This window comes from Rattus norvegicus, chromosome 14, assembly GCF_021556685.1.
Source record: "Rattus norvegicus strain SHRSP/BbbUtx chromosome 14, alternate assembly SHRSP_T2T, whole genome shotgun sequence".
NCBI classification, from domain to species: Eukaryota; Metazoa; Chordata; class Mammalia; order Rodentia; family Muridae; genus Rattus; species Rattus norvegicus.
Window position 1 is genome coordinate 36244307 of NC_141547.1, and position 16927 is coordinate 36261233.

General features: G+C 40.9%; 1 protein-coding gene across 2 annotated transcripts in view; it reads left to right on the forward strand.

Moving 5' to 3' along the window:
• Positions 1-15886, forward strand: part of Corin (corin, serine peptidase) — a 208662-nt gene extending 192776 nt beyond the window's left edge. Inside the window, exons 20-22 of one of the 2 annotated variants that reach the window (XM_087582498.1) lie at positions 10969-11240; positions 12988-13121; positions 14224-15886. In XM_087582498.1, the coding sequence (XP_087438624.1) occupies positions 10969-11240; positions 12988-13121; positions 14224-14418 (601 nt within the window). In that variant the 3' untranslated portion in view covers positions 14419-15886. 2 annotated transcript variants of the gene reach the window in all.
• The last annotated feature ends 1041 nt before the right edge of the window (positions 15887-16927 follow it).

A 16927-nucleotide genomic window follows, 5' to 3' on the forward strand; every position in this document is an offset into this window, starting at 1 on the left:
CTCACTGATGACCAATAGCTATATGGTGCTTAGAATGTATGTGCTAAGGAGGGAGGTCAGAAGTCTGATTTCTCAGCCACTGAAGTTCAGCCCCCTGTTCTGCACATCTGAAGTGTATTAGACATGTGAATATACATGGAAATGGTTTGTTTTAAAGCTACACATTGAAGTTCGGATGCACAGCGCGCAGGTGGTTGGGAAGAAGAACTAAAGGTACAATATTGTGTTAGGTTTCTCAAACATCCAGAACCAAGTCTTTGTCCTAACAATATCTACCCCTCAGATTTGTGTGTGCAGGAGGGAGTCTATTTAAAGTCGTAGGAACCATGCTTGGCAGCAACTAGGAAGCCTGAGAAAGGTGTATGTATCTTTAAAAACAATATTGCCGCAAGTGTGCCCTGTGCGATGCCCCTTAGCATTATGGTCTGTGTATACTCGCACTTCGCTGGCTTTATCCAGTTCCTCTGTGCTTCCTTTCTGTCACTTCCCCATCATTCTGGACGTAACCCCTGTTCCAACCTGATGACCATCTCTCCATGACGCCAAACACATCCAACTGTTCACATGGTGTCACTGTTGAATTTTACTACTTGAAATCATACTTTGTACATCATCGATTCTTTTCCCTTTTGGTAATACGCCATGGCCATCCTTCTAGGCCATCCCATTTTTAAAGTGCTAATACATGTTTTGGAAGCTAGGTACTATTCTGTATAGACTTGTCATGAATTTTTCTATTGGTCATCAGTTGATGAACATCTGAGATAGTTTCAGTTTACTGTTATTATAACAATGCTGGGGTGAAACTCTCTCCTGTAATTCTAGTATCCTATAGGCGCTATTGCTTCCAGAGGAGGCTGAGGAAACACTCAGCTCTACATAGGGATTACAGACATGGATGCTAGCTGTGGTCCTTGAGGAGCTTGGTAGGAAGACAGATTTTTTCAGTCATTTTATTTGAGATTGTAATATAGTTAAATCATCCCCCCTCCCTTTCCTGCCTCTAGAGTCACTCATGTACCAATCATGCTCTTTCAAATTCATGGCTTCTTTTTCTTTAGATGTTATCACACATATATGTGTATATTCTTAAATACATAAATACTATGTGTTCATTCTACAGTGTTATTTGTATTTTGATGTTTTCAGGGCTGACAGTTTAATATTAGATAACCAACTGGGATGCTCTTCCCTGGGGAAGACTATTTCTCCCGTTCTCAGCATTCCTTAGTTGCCTGTAGTTCCTTGTCTAGGGTTGAGGTCACCTAGACTTTTCTTACTTTATCCACATTAGCATGTCTATTAGTGTTGTCACTGTTCAGGACATGTTTAGTCAACCATATTAGTGAGTCTTCATGGGTCTGACTTCTCTGACATTTCTAGGAGACCCAATTTCATAGAAAACTCCTTGATTCTCTGGCTCTTATAATCTTTCTATCGCCCATTCTGCAAGGATCCCTGACCCTTAGGTGAATGTGATGTGTTATAGATGTATCGGTTGAGACCGAGCTCCCCAACTCTGCACTTGATTGATGGTAGTTTTCTGTAATGGTCCCTGTCGGTTGCAAAGAGAAGTTTCTTTAATGAGGTTTGTGAGAAATAAACTTAAATGCAGGCACAAGAACAAATACTTAGAAGGTAGTTAGGGATTGTGCTGGTTTAGAAAAGAGGTGGCTATAAGTTCTCCAAGATCTATGACTTCACCAGTCCTAGTTGGTTGGCTAGGCTTCCAGCACTAGCCATAACTTTCTTTTTGTTGAATGGATTTTAAGACTAATTAGAGAGCTGTTGGGTACTGCTATTGTGTGTGGACTACTATAGTGTCCTTAAGGCTACTGTCCCAGACTGGTTATTGTTGTGGTTCACAGGGACAAAGTGCTTTTGGTTGTGTCCCACCTTTAGAAGTTTGCATAATATTTTCTGATATTATTAAAGCTATTATTTCAAATCAGATCCAACTAGGAGACCTGGAAGTATGTCTGAAGTGCAAGGCCCTCTGCCTCTGGGAGTTACAAGGGCAACAGCAAGCCTACAATGTTTGGGGAGTCTCTTGGACAATTCCAACCAACAAAGGAGACAGACATTTAAATATATATTCAGAATATGTAGCAAATTATAACAAATGAAAAAATGTGATAACATTTGATCACTCTATTGGGGAAAGCTAATGTGCAAGTATAAAACCAGTGCCTTTTCTTGAGAATTTTCATATGTGAGACCCAGAATGATCTAGAGTATGTCTAGAAATGCACTGTAATGTTCTTCCTCTAGAAGGGGCCAGATGTTTTCAGATGTCTAGTCCACAACAAACAGAAGATCACTCTAGCAAACTGCATTCATCAAAGGTGATTACCTAAATGAATACACAGGTTTTTAAGGGAGCAACAGTGCTAATGTGCTTATTAATTCAAGTTTATGGGCTGCTCTTGCCGATTCTATATGTGGTATCAAAGTTTCCTCCGGCACTGGAGGATCTATAGAGTAGGGAAGGAAGCTTTAAGAAGGAATAAGTGTGTGTGTGTTTACAGTTAGTGACATGGAAAGATACCAAAGATCTTCAAGAGATTTTGTAGAATCCCAAATTTAACAGTGCTGTCAAGAAGGGCCTGCTCACCCAAATGAGGTTAGAAATTGCCCAACTTTTAAAAAAGTCCATTTTGATTGCATAGTCATAACCTAATTTTGTTTTATGGTCTCACAAGTGGCACGGCCAGCTTTTCAGAACTTTTCATTTTAAGGCCTGTTCTCTGCTGGGGCCATCAATTGCTGCAATGATTGGGATTTACTTCCTATCCTGATCCGTACTTTGGCCAGGCAAAATACGAGCCATCTGTGAGCCTTTTCATCCTGTCTCTTTTAATTATATTGGTGGGAAAGGAAAGACAATTTGCTTTCATTTCCATGGAGAGGTATTTAAAGATACCAAACAAAAATTAAAACCATGAGATACTAAGTTGACCAGATAGAGCTCCATATTCCTCAATACCAATTCAACTTCAAAGGTTCTAGGGAGGAAAAGACGTTCACATGCAGTGGTAATTTAACAGGCAATTGCCTCCCTCCCTTCACCCTTGAAGAACTGAAGGATGAACTTCCTGGGCCAGGCCACAGTGAGCAACTATCAAAGCATCTAATTCCTTTCCAGGAAGCGTGTATGGAAAGCTGACATCCTGCCCATCTCTTTAATCCCATTATGTCACCCGTGTCTTGATTTCTACCACACCAGTCAGTCTAGAATGTTGGCTGTGTGTCTGCATTTCTGCCTATATTACCTAGCTTCCTTTCTCTTTCCACAATGTTTAGAGTCCTATAGGTGTATCACATCTGTTCTTTGACAAGATCTCCAACACTCTCATCTTCTAGTCAGACTTGTAGTCACAATGTTGTCTCCTTGTACTTAAGAACAGAGAACAGATTCACACAAATAAATGAATAAATAAATAAATAATATTTGTGTTATGTCTGACTTCCAACATCAATTGGATATTTAATAACCCCTGAGAATCTTTCCATCTAAGTTGAGAAAGTTCCTTCTCTTATTTGTCACAGAACATTAATGTCTTGACTCTGCTGATCTGGCAGTTTTATAATTCACTCAGGAAGGGAATTACCAAGACCTGTGTTATATCCTTAGGATTACCCTTCATCTTGGTGCTTATGAACAAGGTCAGCCATTCATAGTTTATTTTTCTAGCTCATGTTCTGGCAGGATTTGGTACATTCCCATGAGTAATAATGTTTATGAACACAGAACTCATGTTTGGAACCACACTTCCTTTATGGTATTCTCGATGTTATTAAAGTGTAAGCTAATGTGGTTTTAAAAACTCCCAGGTGCCTGGAACCTGGCTTCACACTCAGCTCTGTTCTGCAATCTTTAAAAATACTCTTTTCCATTAAAGAAAATGTTTATAATATAGATAGTAGTTGGTCTGAATTACCAATCAATCCCCATAGTTTCTGGAACTTCTAACACTAAATGCTCCTCTTATGCTTTTCGATGAAAAGAAAACTCTAGGCCAATTAAATTTGTCGATGTTGAATTAGGAAAAGAATGGCTGTGCAGTGAGAAGCCTTCAGAACAGAAGAGGCAGACTTACTGCTTCCGGTGTTATCATTTCCTGTTCTGGTACAGTACGCCTGGGATAGAAAGGTTGACCGTTGTTACAGGATATCATGCACCCAATTGCTAACAGAGCTCATGTCAAATGCACGATTGTGAACCTCAAATGAGCATCTAACTCATGCAATGGACACTCAGAGTGAAGCCAGTTTTCAGCCTAAGAGACAGTTAATTATTTGACAGTTTTGTCTCAGCAAATCATCACCCTCTTCTGATCTCATTCCACATATCATGATATAGATACAGTCTTATGATTCGTCACGTCTTAACCCCTTGTTCCTAAATTTACTTTGTGTCTTTGGCCATATTTCTTATTTTGCCTTTCATTGTGGTGGGTGATGTGCCCCTCCCACTAAGAACAATCATGTCCCTCACAGACTTCACTCCTCACAGCATCATTTCTGCTCTGCATCACTTACTCCCTGGGAGCTGAATGGATCCTCTCACATCAGCGCCTTAATATCACCGCCATAAAACACCTTCTCCTTACTTCACTTCCGTCTTCAACTCTTGCTCCATGTTGATCGCTGTTCCCCAGGAGACACCTAAGATGTCTGCAATAGTTGCCCTCTCCATGCCTGTCTCAGGGTCTCCTTAGCCAGTGGTGGCTGGGCTGTCACCAAGGTCAGCAAAGAACGATGCCGACTGGAGTCTGGTAATGACTTCCCCCTTGCCAAGGCCAGGGGTGAGTTTTCACGGATGCCCCTTACCATCGTATCACTGCGTCTTTCTTGGAATAACATTCTCTATTCTTCCTCTAGAATAGTGAAAGAGCCTTCAGCCTTCATCTTGTTTCCATGACCTACCATTTTCTCTTTTCTTGTCTTCACCTATCTTGGGAAACTGAGTGCTCCAGGGCCACCGGTTGGCTTTCTTGTCTTAAGTTACTGATCTGATTAAATGCCATGTTTGAGCAAATATAAATTTCCTGTCTCTCTTACCTTTCCTTCCAATCAATTATCATTGCTACTACTAACACGCGCGCGCGCGCACACACACACACACACACACGCATGCGTGCACACATACACACTTTACTGCTTAGAAAAGATATTCATTTAATGGACACCCTAATTTACATGGCTATTGATTGATTGCTCCTGTTTTTCAATGATCAGCTAGATGATCAGTAGTCTCTCGTGGGCTCCTCCCGTGTTCTGAACTGTCCATCAGTTTGGTATTTCAGTGTTTTAAACACACATATATTAATCACATAGAAGATCAATTTCATTGATGCTGGCTGCATGTTGTTGTTGAATGGAGGCGTGGAGTGGGGTGGGTTTGTAGACAGAATGTTCTGCTTGGCTCTAGTTATCTATTAAGTTATCTATTTAGATGGAACGATCTGGAACAGAGAGCGCTTTCCCTCCTTTCACGGGAGCCCTCTCCATTTCCCATGCTTTTTCTCTGAAACAAACTCCAACTCATTTTATGGATAAGACTTTTGATAATTGCTGTAGTTTCGTGACACTCTGTGACAGACTCCAGTTTCGCAGTGCTCAGATCCATCTGTGGTCACATAAATGTGCAGATGATTCTTCTTTTCCCAAATTACTGTGATCATTTGTGGTGGCAGAATATATGCAGTGAATGCTACTATTTCTGCTTGATGTTACTAGCTATGGGACTATGTGACTTTATGATGCCTGTTTTCCTTCCTTCCTTCCCTCCTTCCCTCCTTCCTTCCTTCCCTCCTTCCCTCCTTCCTTCCTTCCCTCCTTCCTTCCTTCCTTTTTTCTTCCTTTCTCCCCATCCCTTGTCAAAACCCTCTCAAGTCTAACTGCAAAGTCTAGGACATATATACAAATACATATATATGTATTTACACAAATATATGTAATATGTGTGTATATGTATGTATGTATGTATGTATGTATGTATGTATGTGGTTAGGCCTTTCTGTTTTAGATTTCTGGATCCTTGTCTTACAAAGCTCTCCAATTTCTATAGTTTTACCCTACTGACTGACTTCTACCGCACTCCATATGACAGTATTTCCCTCGTCATCTGCCATCGTATTACCTACAAATGACTTCCCATTCACCTGACAAGTTTTTCTTTCCTCAGTACCTCAGCTGATATCTATGGATGCTTTTCACTGCCTCAAGGCTTAACAGAAACTGTGTGGTGTAGGTGTTCAAAGGACTGCCTTTCCGACCCCACTAATTACGATTACTGTCTCTATGACTTATGGGACTCACCATTAAATAAGCAATGCACCTCTCATAGCAAGTAAGACGAGGAGTTCTTGAATTAATGTGTGAAAATGCTCAGAAAATTACAGGGCTCATAAACAGATGAGTAAGCTAGACTGTGGATCTAATTTGCTTTTAACCCTTTATCTAACCTTTGAACCTGGATGTTTTGCATCAAATCTACATATTTGGTCTTCCATTTCATCCGGACAGTGATTAGCTGACAGCAAGAGGTGGAAGGTGGGGGCTGGAGAGATGGCTCAGCGGTTAAGAGCACTGACTGCTCTTCCAGAGGTCGCGAGTTCAATTCCCAGCAACCACATGGTGGCTCACAACCATCTGTAATGGGATCTGATGCCCTCTTATGGTGCGTCTGTAGACAGTGACAGTGTACTCATATAAATAATAAATAAATCTTAAAAAAAAAAAAAAGAGGTGGAAGGTGGCTGCCTGTCACACTTTCCTCAGTAACTTACACCTGCCTCTTCCTGCATTTACTTTGCAACCATCCTAGTCTAAATTCTGAGCACCCTTTCTGCAGACAACAATTTTAAAATACTAATGGCGGAGCACAATGTTAAAAATAAGAGTTTCCTAAGATTTGTAGGACAGCAGTATGTGTCTTTCCTGAGTGCAAATTTTGTTATTTTTCAAATGGCCTCTGGATCACCAGGCAACTAGCTGTGCTGGGTAAGTCATGTAATGCGGGATGGATTTTATTATACCTGTTATTTATATGTATTGATTTGCTTTTGATAAGTAGGCAAAGTAGAGTTCATATAAAATAGTCAAACCCAAACTAAAAACAGCAGAGGGTTGGACATTTTGTGTCTTAAAGAGTATAAAGATGACAAACAGTTATAAATCTGAGTAGATAAGACGGAGGGGCATGGCCATTGGTGGAGTGATTGCTAGCATGGCCAAAGCCCTGGGCTCAACCTCCAACACCATAAAGAATAAAAACTTCAAGGTGCATTTGACTAGCGGAATTAAGTCATATTTTCAGGTCTAAATACTAGAGTTGAATTTTGTGACTAGCAAACCAAAGTGACGGGTTACTCTGCCCAGAGGCAGGTGCCACAGTTCATGACACATGCAAGTCACTAGGTTTCCCTATAGAGTTCATAGCTAAAGACTTGAATGTCGAAATTACATCACCTCATCTATCTCATTTATAACATGCATTCATATGAAATAACAGTATGGGCATGGATACATTTGACTTTAAAAATGAGCTTTACAAAATGTATGTGCAGGAAGAATGAAAGGAGAAAAATGTCAGCTAACAGCTTCCTGGCATAATTTTCATTCCGGGTCATTGGAGCCATTGGCTCGACTTGAGCCTGAGCACTCAATGGTAGAACAAAAGCTGTGTATGTGTATATGTGTGTGTGTGTGTGTGTGTGTGTGTGTGTGTGTGTGTTTGTGTGTGTGTGTGTGTGTTTGTGTGTGTGTGGGGGGGGTGTGTGCGTGCAGTCTGTAAGTGCGCAGTCTGTAAGTATGTGTCGGGAGGGGGCAGAGGTTAACTTCTGACATCATTCCTCAAGTGGCATGTTTGAATGGTCTCTCAACGGTCTGGAATTTGTCAAGTAGAGTAGGCTAGCTCATCATCAAACCCAGAGACATGTCTTTCTATTGTCCCCTTCCCGGATGAGTTAACAGATACACATGACCATATTTTTGCTAGTGTGAGTTCTGGGGATCTAATTCAGGTCCTTGTGCTTACAGAGCGAGCACTTTGCATCAGAGCAATCCCCTGGACTCTTAGAACCAAAGAGGTTCTGCACAAGGATCCCTAAGTATGCTGACCTTCTCTTTGATGCTGTTTCGAGGTTTGGCATACAAACAAAAAGTTCTCTTCCTTATGCCGTGGATTTTATATTCATATACTTGGCTCGTTGTGTCCTGATTTTCCTTTTTAACTTTATAACCACGTCCTGCTCCCATGCTTGTCAATGAGTACTTTTTCTACTGATAGTAGATTCATGTGGCATCCATGTAGCCTAGAACTCTTCCCCTGTGTCTTCTCCAGCCAAGAGCCTGAGCCTATCTCTGCTGTCTCTGCCCTCATCCCTGACTCATTTTTCCAACGCATGCTCACTATGTTTCAAGCCATGTTTACCACATGAAAAGTGACTGGTTTACATAGTGGGGTCAATCGGCCATTCCCACACTTCTCCTTCACTTCCGAAGCCCTTTCTACTCTCTCCGTTCTCTTTTCCACAGCCGTGGAAGGAAAACCTGAAGAAGCACTTGGTATTTCATATCATGTGAACAAAACAGAAAAGACAAATTCTATCTACTCTTCCCCCTTCTTGTCCTTGATGGCTATTAACGCTGTAAGGATGCTAGGCTGTGTAGCAAGACTTAATGTAACTTAGTAACAGTTTTTGGTTTTACGGACCCCTGTGTTTTACAGACCCTTGTGTTTTACTGTTGGACTTAAACTAACCCCACTATAATTGACTAAATGCTGACTTTTGGTGTTGTTGCATTTTATTACAAATAATTAAGAATGTTTAATTACTTTAAATATTGCTTATGACTGAAGCAGAGGGCGAATTGTTGCAATGACTAAAGCTAAGTTGTGGTTCCGGGGTAAGAAGCTTCTAACGAGGCATTTAATAAATTAATTGGAAAAATACTGTTGATTTCAGATGTCTTAAACAATAAAATCCCATGTGAATATTACATTTCCTCAATGGACATGCAGACTTATTCCTGTAGACCAGGAAGGAGTGGGGAGGAGCACACAGACAGAGAAAGGGAGAAGACAGGGAGGAAAGCATGCACTTTGAGTGACTGCATCATGTAATGAAACATCATTTTGCAACATTATCTTGTCTGCCCAGGACATAACTCTTCCTCCAACTTATTATAGTCATTTCATGCATTGGCCAGCTTCACTCAATCGTCCAATTTGTACAGGCAGAGGTCATACCTTTCTTGCTTGTTGGGATCTCTAGCACAATGCTTGGCCTAGAAAATTTGTAATTTATCTGTATCCATTGTGTCCAATCCATGACATTGTTCTTGTAGGTTTGACATCATTTTCTTTAAAACAAATTGCAAATGTACAGTTTGCCTGTAGAGCAACTAAACTAACTAAGACATCCCCTAAGCTTGTATTTTGGACATTTGTATTCCCGTACATAGTGCTGTACTGGAAGGCTGTGGACTCATTAGGAGTTAGGATCTAGAAGTGGGTGGGGCTTTGAACATTACAGCTGGGCCTCTAGCTCCACCCTTGCTCTCTGCTTTCTGTGCCACAATATTGTGAAGAGCCTTCACCACACACACTTGCCACCATGGCTTCCTTATGGCAGTGGACTGAAATCTTCTGGAACTGTGAACCAAAAGGAATCTCTCCTCATTTAAGCTGTGCTTATAGTATGGCCACAGCAATGTGAAAGTAACCAACACAGTTCTTGTTTTCACTGATAATAAAACTCAGTGAGGGTGGGAGAGGCAAAATGGAGAGGAGACAAAGAGATCGATTAATATCAAATATCCCTGGTATCAGTGAAAACCATGAGAAGGAAATTAAAGCAGGTTCATAAGCAGAGAACAATGAGGAAGGTGGGATGGCCAGGTTCAGGATACACATTGAAAGCAGGAGTGAAGAGGCCTTTCTGTTGCCCCCAATACTGGGTTTGAGAAAAATTATTATGGTAATTGAAGGTCCTTGACTTCCAAAATTTCTGAACATCACTAATCATATGGGCTGCCCTTGAGAAATCTTGGCTGTTACCCGACATGCACATGACTGTGTTTAATAGACAAGTGGATCAAGTTTGTGACTCAAGTCAGAGACTAGAGCTTGTGATATACTTTCAAGACTCATCAGGGGAGTGTGGCATGCATAGAGAATGCTGGGGAGGGGTCTCAGAGCATGTCAACATTGACACCAGGAGGATGGGAGAAGGACCCAGGCGAAAAGATGGGCAAAGGGCAGGGAGCAACCCATGAGATTGTAGGAAGTTCCTAAGACTGATAAGACTTGTAAACTTGGAGAAGAAAGCTAATTTGAAGGTGAAAATTGCCTAAAATATTGAAGACAAATGCTCTTCCAAAATGGGACCTGAGATTGACTGCTGGGTTTGTAAGTAGGCATTTAAAACCTCGCAAATAGCTGCCCTGAGAACCTGATGCTTCCCTGAAGGATTCGTTCTCTCTTGGGAGAAACTCTTAGTCTTGGCTCCCCCGCCCCCTCCATTTTTCTTGCTTCTCTCTCTTTCTCTTAACTTCTAATTATCATTCTTATGTCATCAGACAGCTGTCTGCCCCTAAGGCCAAACAAGTTCTATTTTCAATAATGTCCTATTCAGGAAAGCTGAGTGCTTGCTACTAGAATTGCAGCGATGCATGGGAGACCATCACGGCTCTGCAAAAGGACGACATGAAAATTTATGAAGCATCCATATTTTTTAAAAAAATAATTAAAGAAATGACAGAAGTCTGAGCTTTGCTTCCGCATATAATAATACTCAGTTAATCATTCCTCAGGCCACTTCGGGGGCGCTTTTCATGTGAACGTGTTAGGAGGCAGCATGGGAACAGCCATTTAAACAAAATCTATACAAAAATTACTTGTAAAAGCATGTACAATCAAAGCAGATAGAGTTGAAGGTACTCTTGGTTTGTTTCTAGGAGAGAGGATGCTGATGTCTGGAAAGTGGTATTTGGCATAAACAACCTGGACCATCCGTCAGGCTTCATGCAGACCCGCTTTGTGAAGACCATTCTGCTACATCCCCGTTACAGTCGAGCAGTGGTAGACTATGACATCAGTGTGGTGGAGCTGAGTGATGATATCAATGAGACAAGCTACGTCAGACCTGTCTGCCTACCCAGCCCCAGGGAGTTCCTAGAACCAGATACATACTGCTACATCACAGGCTGGGGCCACATGGGCAATAAAAGTAAGTGAGTGTCACCAGCCACGATTGCCCATTCAGCAACGAAAAGCACTAGGGTTGCTTTAGACTTTGGCTACTGTTTCCCACTTCACACGTCAAAACACAGCCACATGGTGTTCGCTCGTCTAAGCCAATTGCAAACATGAACAATCCATCATAACAAACATATAAACCTCGGTCCCCAGCTCCGGAAAAACAAACAAACAAACAAACAACAAACAAACAAACAAACAAAATATAAACCTGCCCACCTGAGATGCAGACTCAAGCATCCTTCCACACAGCTTTGACTCTTTCTCCAGAGAGCTACTACCAAGGTTTGGGAGCTGCCATGCAAGGTGAGACCTGACAGACATCCTTGCTAGAGAGAACAGTGGTTTGGGCTACCTCTTGGCAGAATTTCTCTGAGTCTGTGTGGAATAATTAGGTGACTCCATTTCTGCAGTCAAGCTACACAGTCACACTTTCAATTGTGCAGTTGATTTGTTCTTATCTACAGATGCAGCAATCCTTCTACGAAGAATTGTGATACATATCTAGCTATTTAAATTGCTTACATTGGGCTTTATGCATAGTGATTTAGACACAAAACACATAGAGACAGTTTGACTTATTTAAAGTTTATAATAAGAGCCGAGAACAAAACGGTTGCGTCAGTTGTAGGGGCAAGCCATGCTTCTCTGAATGGTGGTATATATTGGCCTCCTAGCATTGATATCTTGATATCCTAGCATTGATATCTTGATATTAGCCACAAGAACACCAATTTAAAGGAACTTGCCACCATTCCTATACATGTTGCTTTTTTAAAAACTATGATTAGCATCGTAATGAAATGAGCAGAATATACTTCATGGTGTCTCTAGTTGTGTTCCTCACAAAATATCTATCTATATATGCTCATAGTAATAGGGTAGGTACCGTGGCACATATGCTGCAGTCAGGGATAGCATGAAGAGCAGGAAGATGAATTCATCCCAGAAGATCAGACTGACCCTGGCCATTCCAGTTTCTTGCCTTCTACAGAAGGAATGAGACGATCCTAGAACACATAAGACTGTTACACAAGGAATCAGCGGCACTGTGGCCCAAAAGATGCTGATGGTCTGAGCCTTGCCTCCTCTAGTGTGCAGCACACAGAGGATCTGTCATCCTCTGATATCCTCTGGTTTGTAACACTTGTACTACAACACATTTGTTTTCCCCAAATCATTATTATTAGCAATGCTTCCCCATCATGGCTTCCAATGTGTATGGCTTTTAGAATAAGATTTATAAGGTTTTGCTTGAAGACAGCCACTGTTATTCTTAAAAAAACCTTTAGGCAAGACAGAAGCCATATATGCTATCTATTGTAAGCAAGTGATGATATTGTCGCTTTCAAATCTGTCACAACCTCTAGGATGAAAGGTTCCACATCAGAACAAAGGTCAAAGGAGCACATGTGAGGTGGGCCCGTCTCGGTGAGGGTCAGCAGGTTTTCTCTAATCCTAGAGCAGGACGGATATACTGAGCTAAAACTCTCCCTTGTAGTCCTCTTTTCCACACCACCTGACAAGGAGTCAAGCCCTAAGTAGAAAATTTGGCTTTCAAGTAAGTCTTCCCTTTGAGACGATATTTAAGGGAAATGGTATGGTTCTCTAGGTGTTAGGAAAATATTCCTGCAATATTGTTTATATTGTATTTTGCTGGCCAGGTCTTTGCCAGTCTTATGCTCTTGTGTGTTTCTCTTTCTTCTTTTTGAATGCAGTGCCCTTTAAGCTGCAGGAGGGGGAAGTCCGCATTATTCCTCTGGAGCAGTGCCAGTCCTATTTTGACATGAAGACCATCACCAATCGGATGATATGTGCTGGCTATGAGTCCGGCACTGTGGACTCATGTATGGTAAGCTGCCTTCTGACTATGCCAGCAGTCAGGATCCTACATGATTTTGGTGAGCTTGCATAGCTCATCACAAGTCATGGTGGTCTCTCGGGAACCTTTGTGAATACCGTTCATTGCCGGGAGGTGGTTGGGTCAGCCCATCTCCTTTGATCAACTTGGTACCTCAGGCAAGCCTAATTATGAGGGGCAAGTAGAAATCACAGCTTCAAATCCGCTGTCTTAAGCAGTAGAGGGACACCAGAGGGTATCGCCAGGTATAATCATGATGACATTAGAACATACATTGACAGCCCAGCTCCCACAGTGTGTGAAAGGACTTCCGTCTGCAATTGCTTGATATTATGCCATGGCCCCCATTTGATGACCAGCCTGTCACTGTCACTGCATCCAACCTCAGGATCATGGCCATAGTGATCTTCCAAGCATGCCTCACAGGCAGTGCTGGGGTGGGGTGGGGGTTCATACGTTTACTTACATCGGCTACTGTGCTGCGTCTCTCTGGGGTTCAAATGGGCAGGAGCACAAAGTAGCAGGCAAGCGAGGAGCAGGTTGTGGCTCTTCTACATTGCTGTTCCGTTGCTCCAGAGGATCAAACTGCTCCTCAGATTTCCGTAGTCAGCGGAGAGAAACCATGCTCATCCTAAGCCCAATTGCATGGCATTTGGGATGGTTCATTTTAGAACATTATGTAGAACTGATTAATTGGGGATGTTTTAATTTTCCATTTTTGGGTACTTCCCACGTTTATAAGACCAATCCAACTTAAACAATAAAATTGTCGAGGCAATTAGGTTTGATGCATAAAGATTTTTTTTAAAAAATTATGACATTTTGTGGTGTGTTATATAAGTCGTCTGACCTCACGACAAGACAGAACGGACTCTCTTCACTCAGTGCATCAATTCCTTTAAAACTCAGAATCCGTCGTGCTTATTGGAAAGTTTTGTTTACACAGATGCCCTCCCAGGCTAACCATGGAAAACTTTGTTGAAATTTTCCAATTCAATTAAGCTGATTTGGGCTTTATTGTACCCTTAGGATGATAGCCCCACCACTAGACCTCTGAACTCCCATGGCTAACGTCAATTGCTATTTCTTGCAGGGAGACAGTGGTGGTCCTCTGGTTTGTGAACGACCCGGAGGACAGTGGACATTATTTGGTTTAACTTCATGGGGCTCCGTCTGCTTTTCCAAAGTCCTAGGACCTGGAGTGTACAGCAATGTGTCTTACTTTGTTGACTGGATCGAAAGACAAATATATATCCAGACCTTTCTCCAAAAGAAATCCCAAGGATAATCAGAGACTTTGTGGGAAACCTACACGGAGAATGACCCTCTTGAACAGGAAGCTGCCAAGAGCTGTACGAACAGGCGTGTCACGGACATGATGCTCAACACGCACTACAAGGTCTCTCCTGTTTGTTAGTTTTCCTCAGGCTTCAATCCTTTTCAACGTTATCATTCATTAATTTCATGGATTCTTTTCAAAGCACAGAGCAAAGTAGGTTTTGTTCTTTTGCTAGGCTAACCTTGAATGTAGTGTGGAATTATCAACCCACAGAGACATCTGGAGCTCTATGGTAACAAGTTATAGAAAGTGCCTTTTTGTTCTATTACAAAACACACACGGAGATGCACGCTCACTGATCTCCAGTTTCTGCTCAAGCACAGTGGCTTAGGGGGCACATTTCAGAACTGATCTTGGAAACTGGCTTTTCTTTATAAAAAGCCAAGATAATATACATGCTTTTACTACTTAATATACTCTTCTAAATAATTTGAAGAAATTATGAAAGACAGAAAAGACCCACAGTGTTAATGTAGACAGTTGAAGTTGCAAAAATGTAAAATTCTCTAGCCAACAAAACTAACACTCAGAAGTGAGTATAATTCTACGCTTTCTGTATTCAAATTAAGATTGTAATTTCATAGACAATCTCCATAGGACTTTCCCCATTCCTGGGGATTTTCGATGTATATCACTTAGATAACTGTGCTGTCAACAACCAGGTCAATCCTTGAGGAAATAATTTGTTTGCCTGTGTGGAAATGAATGAGAACCCTTTCCATTCTGTAAACCACACAAGTTAAAAAGGAGAAGAAAATTAAATGGTATACCATCCCCAATTAAATCTGAAAATTAGTCTGCTTGTGTTTACCCGAACCAGAAAAGTTACAGAACTAAACTTCAAAGTGTAGCAAAATGTTGCATGGACTATAACATTTTGCAATTTCCCCCTCCTGGTGTCTAACATCTGGTGTTGCCATTTTGCCTCATTGGTAATTAAAACAAAATTTTAGAGATGCTTTTAAGCACTGGGTCACTTTATGGGGATCAATTTCCAAAGCAATTAGTGGTTAAAAGTATTTTTCCCACTAAAAAGCTTCAAAACAGAAACCTTCATATGCACCTAATTTAATTAGCCAGACATCAACGATGTAACATCCAGACGCCTTTTGAACATACAGTAGGATGCACTGCTAAACTTCACCAGCAACCAAACTGCCTCAGTGTTCCAAACAGGGACTACCCGCAATTTTATATGTGTATTTTGTACTCTTTTTCTAGCTAGTTCAAATGCAAAAATTGTTTCAACCTTTATTCTCTATGTTTTTCACCTCTTGTCCTGGAACTTGTTACAAAGAGTGTGTAGCAAGTGGTTGTACTGTGGTCATGACTGTATGAAGGTTTAAGACCGTCGGTTGGTTTTGTTGTAATTGTTGGCACATAATTAATAAAATATATTTTAGCACTGGTGAACTTATATTCAGTAAAATGTACCTATTGGGCTTATTTTAAATAATTCTAAATACAAATGAACTGGTAGGATCCTTTTTATTTTTTCTGGAGGACTATGGATAGAATACAGAGACCAAGTTCTAGGAAGGTGGCTATCCCTCTCATAGCACAGTGCTACCTGATCTTGTACAGCCCACTCTCACAGGAACCTGCTCTTCTAAAGTAGCAACACTTTCGTGGTTAGTCTGATGAGTTGTAATAATATTAATTGTTCATGGCGTATTCACAGAACATCAAGTCTGCTAAGAGAACTAGTAGTCCATTTTTGCAAGTATTCCTATGCTTTAGAAACCTTTCATAACAAAATCATAATCCCAAATTCTTCATTACATGTTTTCTTGGAGTCCTCAAAATTTGTTGAATTACTCTAAATATAAAGATACAACACATCACATTAGGTTTGCTAGTTTTGCAGAAAATTGTTGTTCTCTTGTAAATTCAATCTTTTAAAAGCTTTACAGAGATCTGAAAATCTCCTCAGCATAGGACAAGGTGTGTTTCAGAAGTTTTTTTTTTTTTAATGAAAGAAAAATAATTAGTAATTAGATGTAGCCATACTTTTTTAGCAAGACACACAAATAATTGCATGAAGTATATAAATAGCTTCATATTTATCCAACACATTGAGTGTGGATTTAATTTATGAGCAAAGTTAGGAGGATGTTGGAGCTGTAGGTACAAGATTATAGCCCATGACATAAACATTAATGCTTTCCTATAGTCTTATGCAGAGATAATTCACATTTTGAAAACGACCTGCTTCTTATTCCCTTTTGTCATATTCCTTTAATCTTTCTATTAAAACCTTTCATTGCATATGAGTATCGCTTTAAGGTTTATTTGGGAAGTGATCTCAAGGACTGAATTCCCGGTGCTATGGGATTTTCCCCTCATAGACAAAAAGGCCCAAACAGCGTTCTCACAAAGGCACACCTTGGTGTTTTCCCTCTCAGCTCTAGCATCCATTACAGCCAGATTCAGAGAGGAGTTACAGGAGCGAGGACAG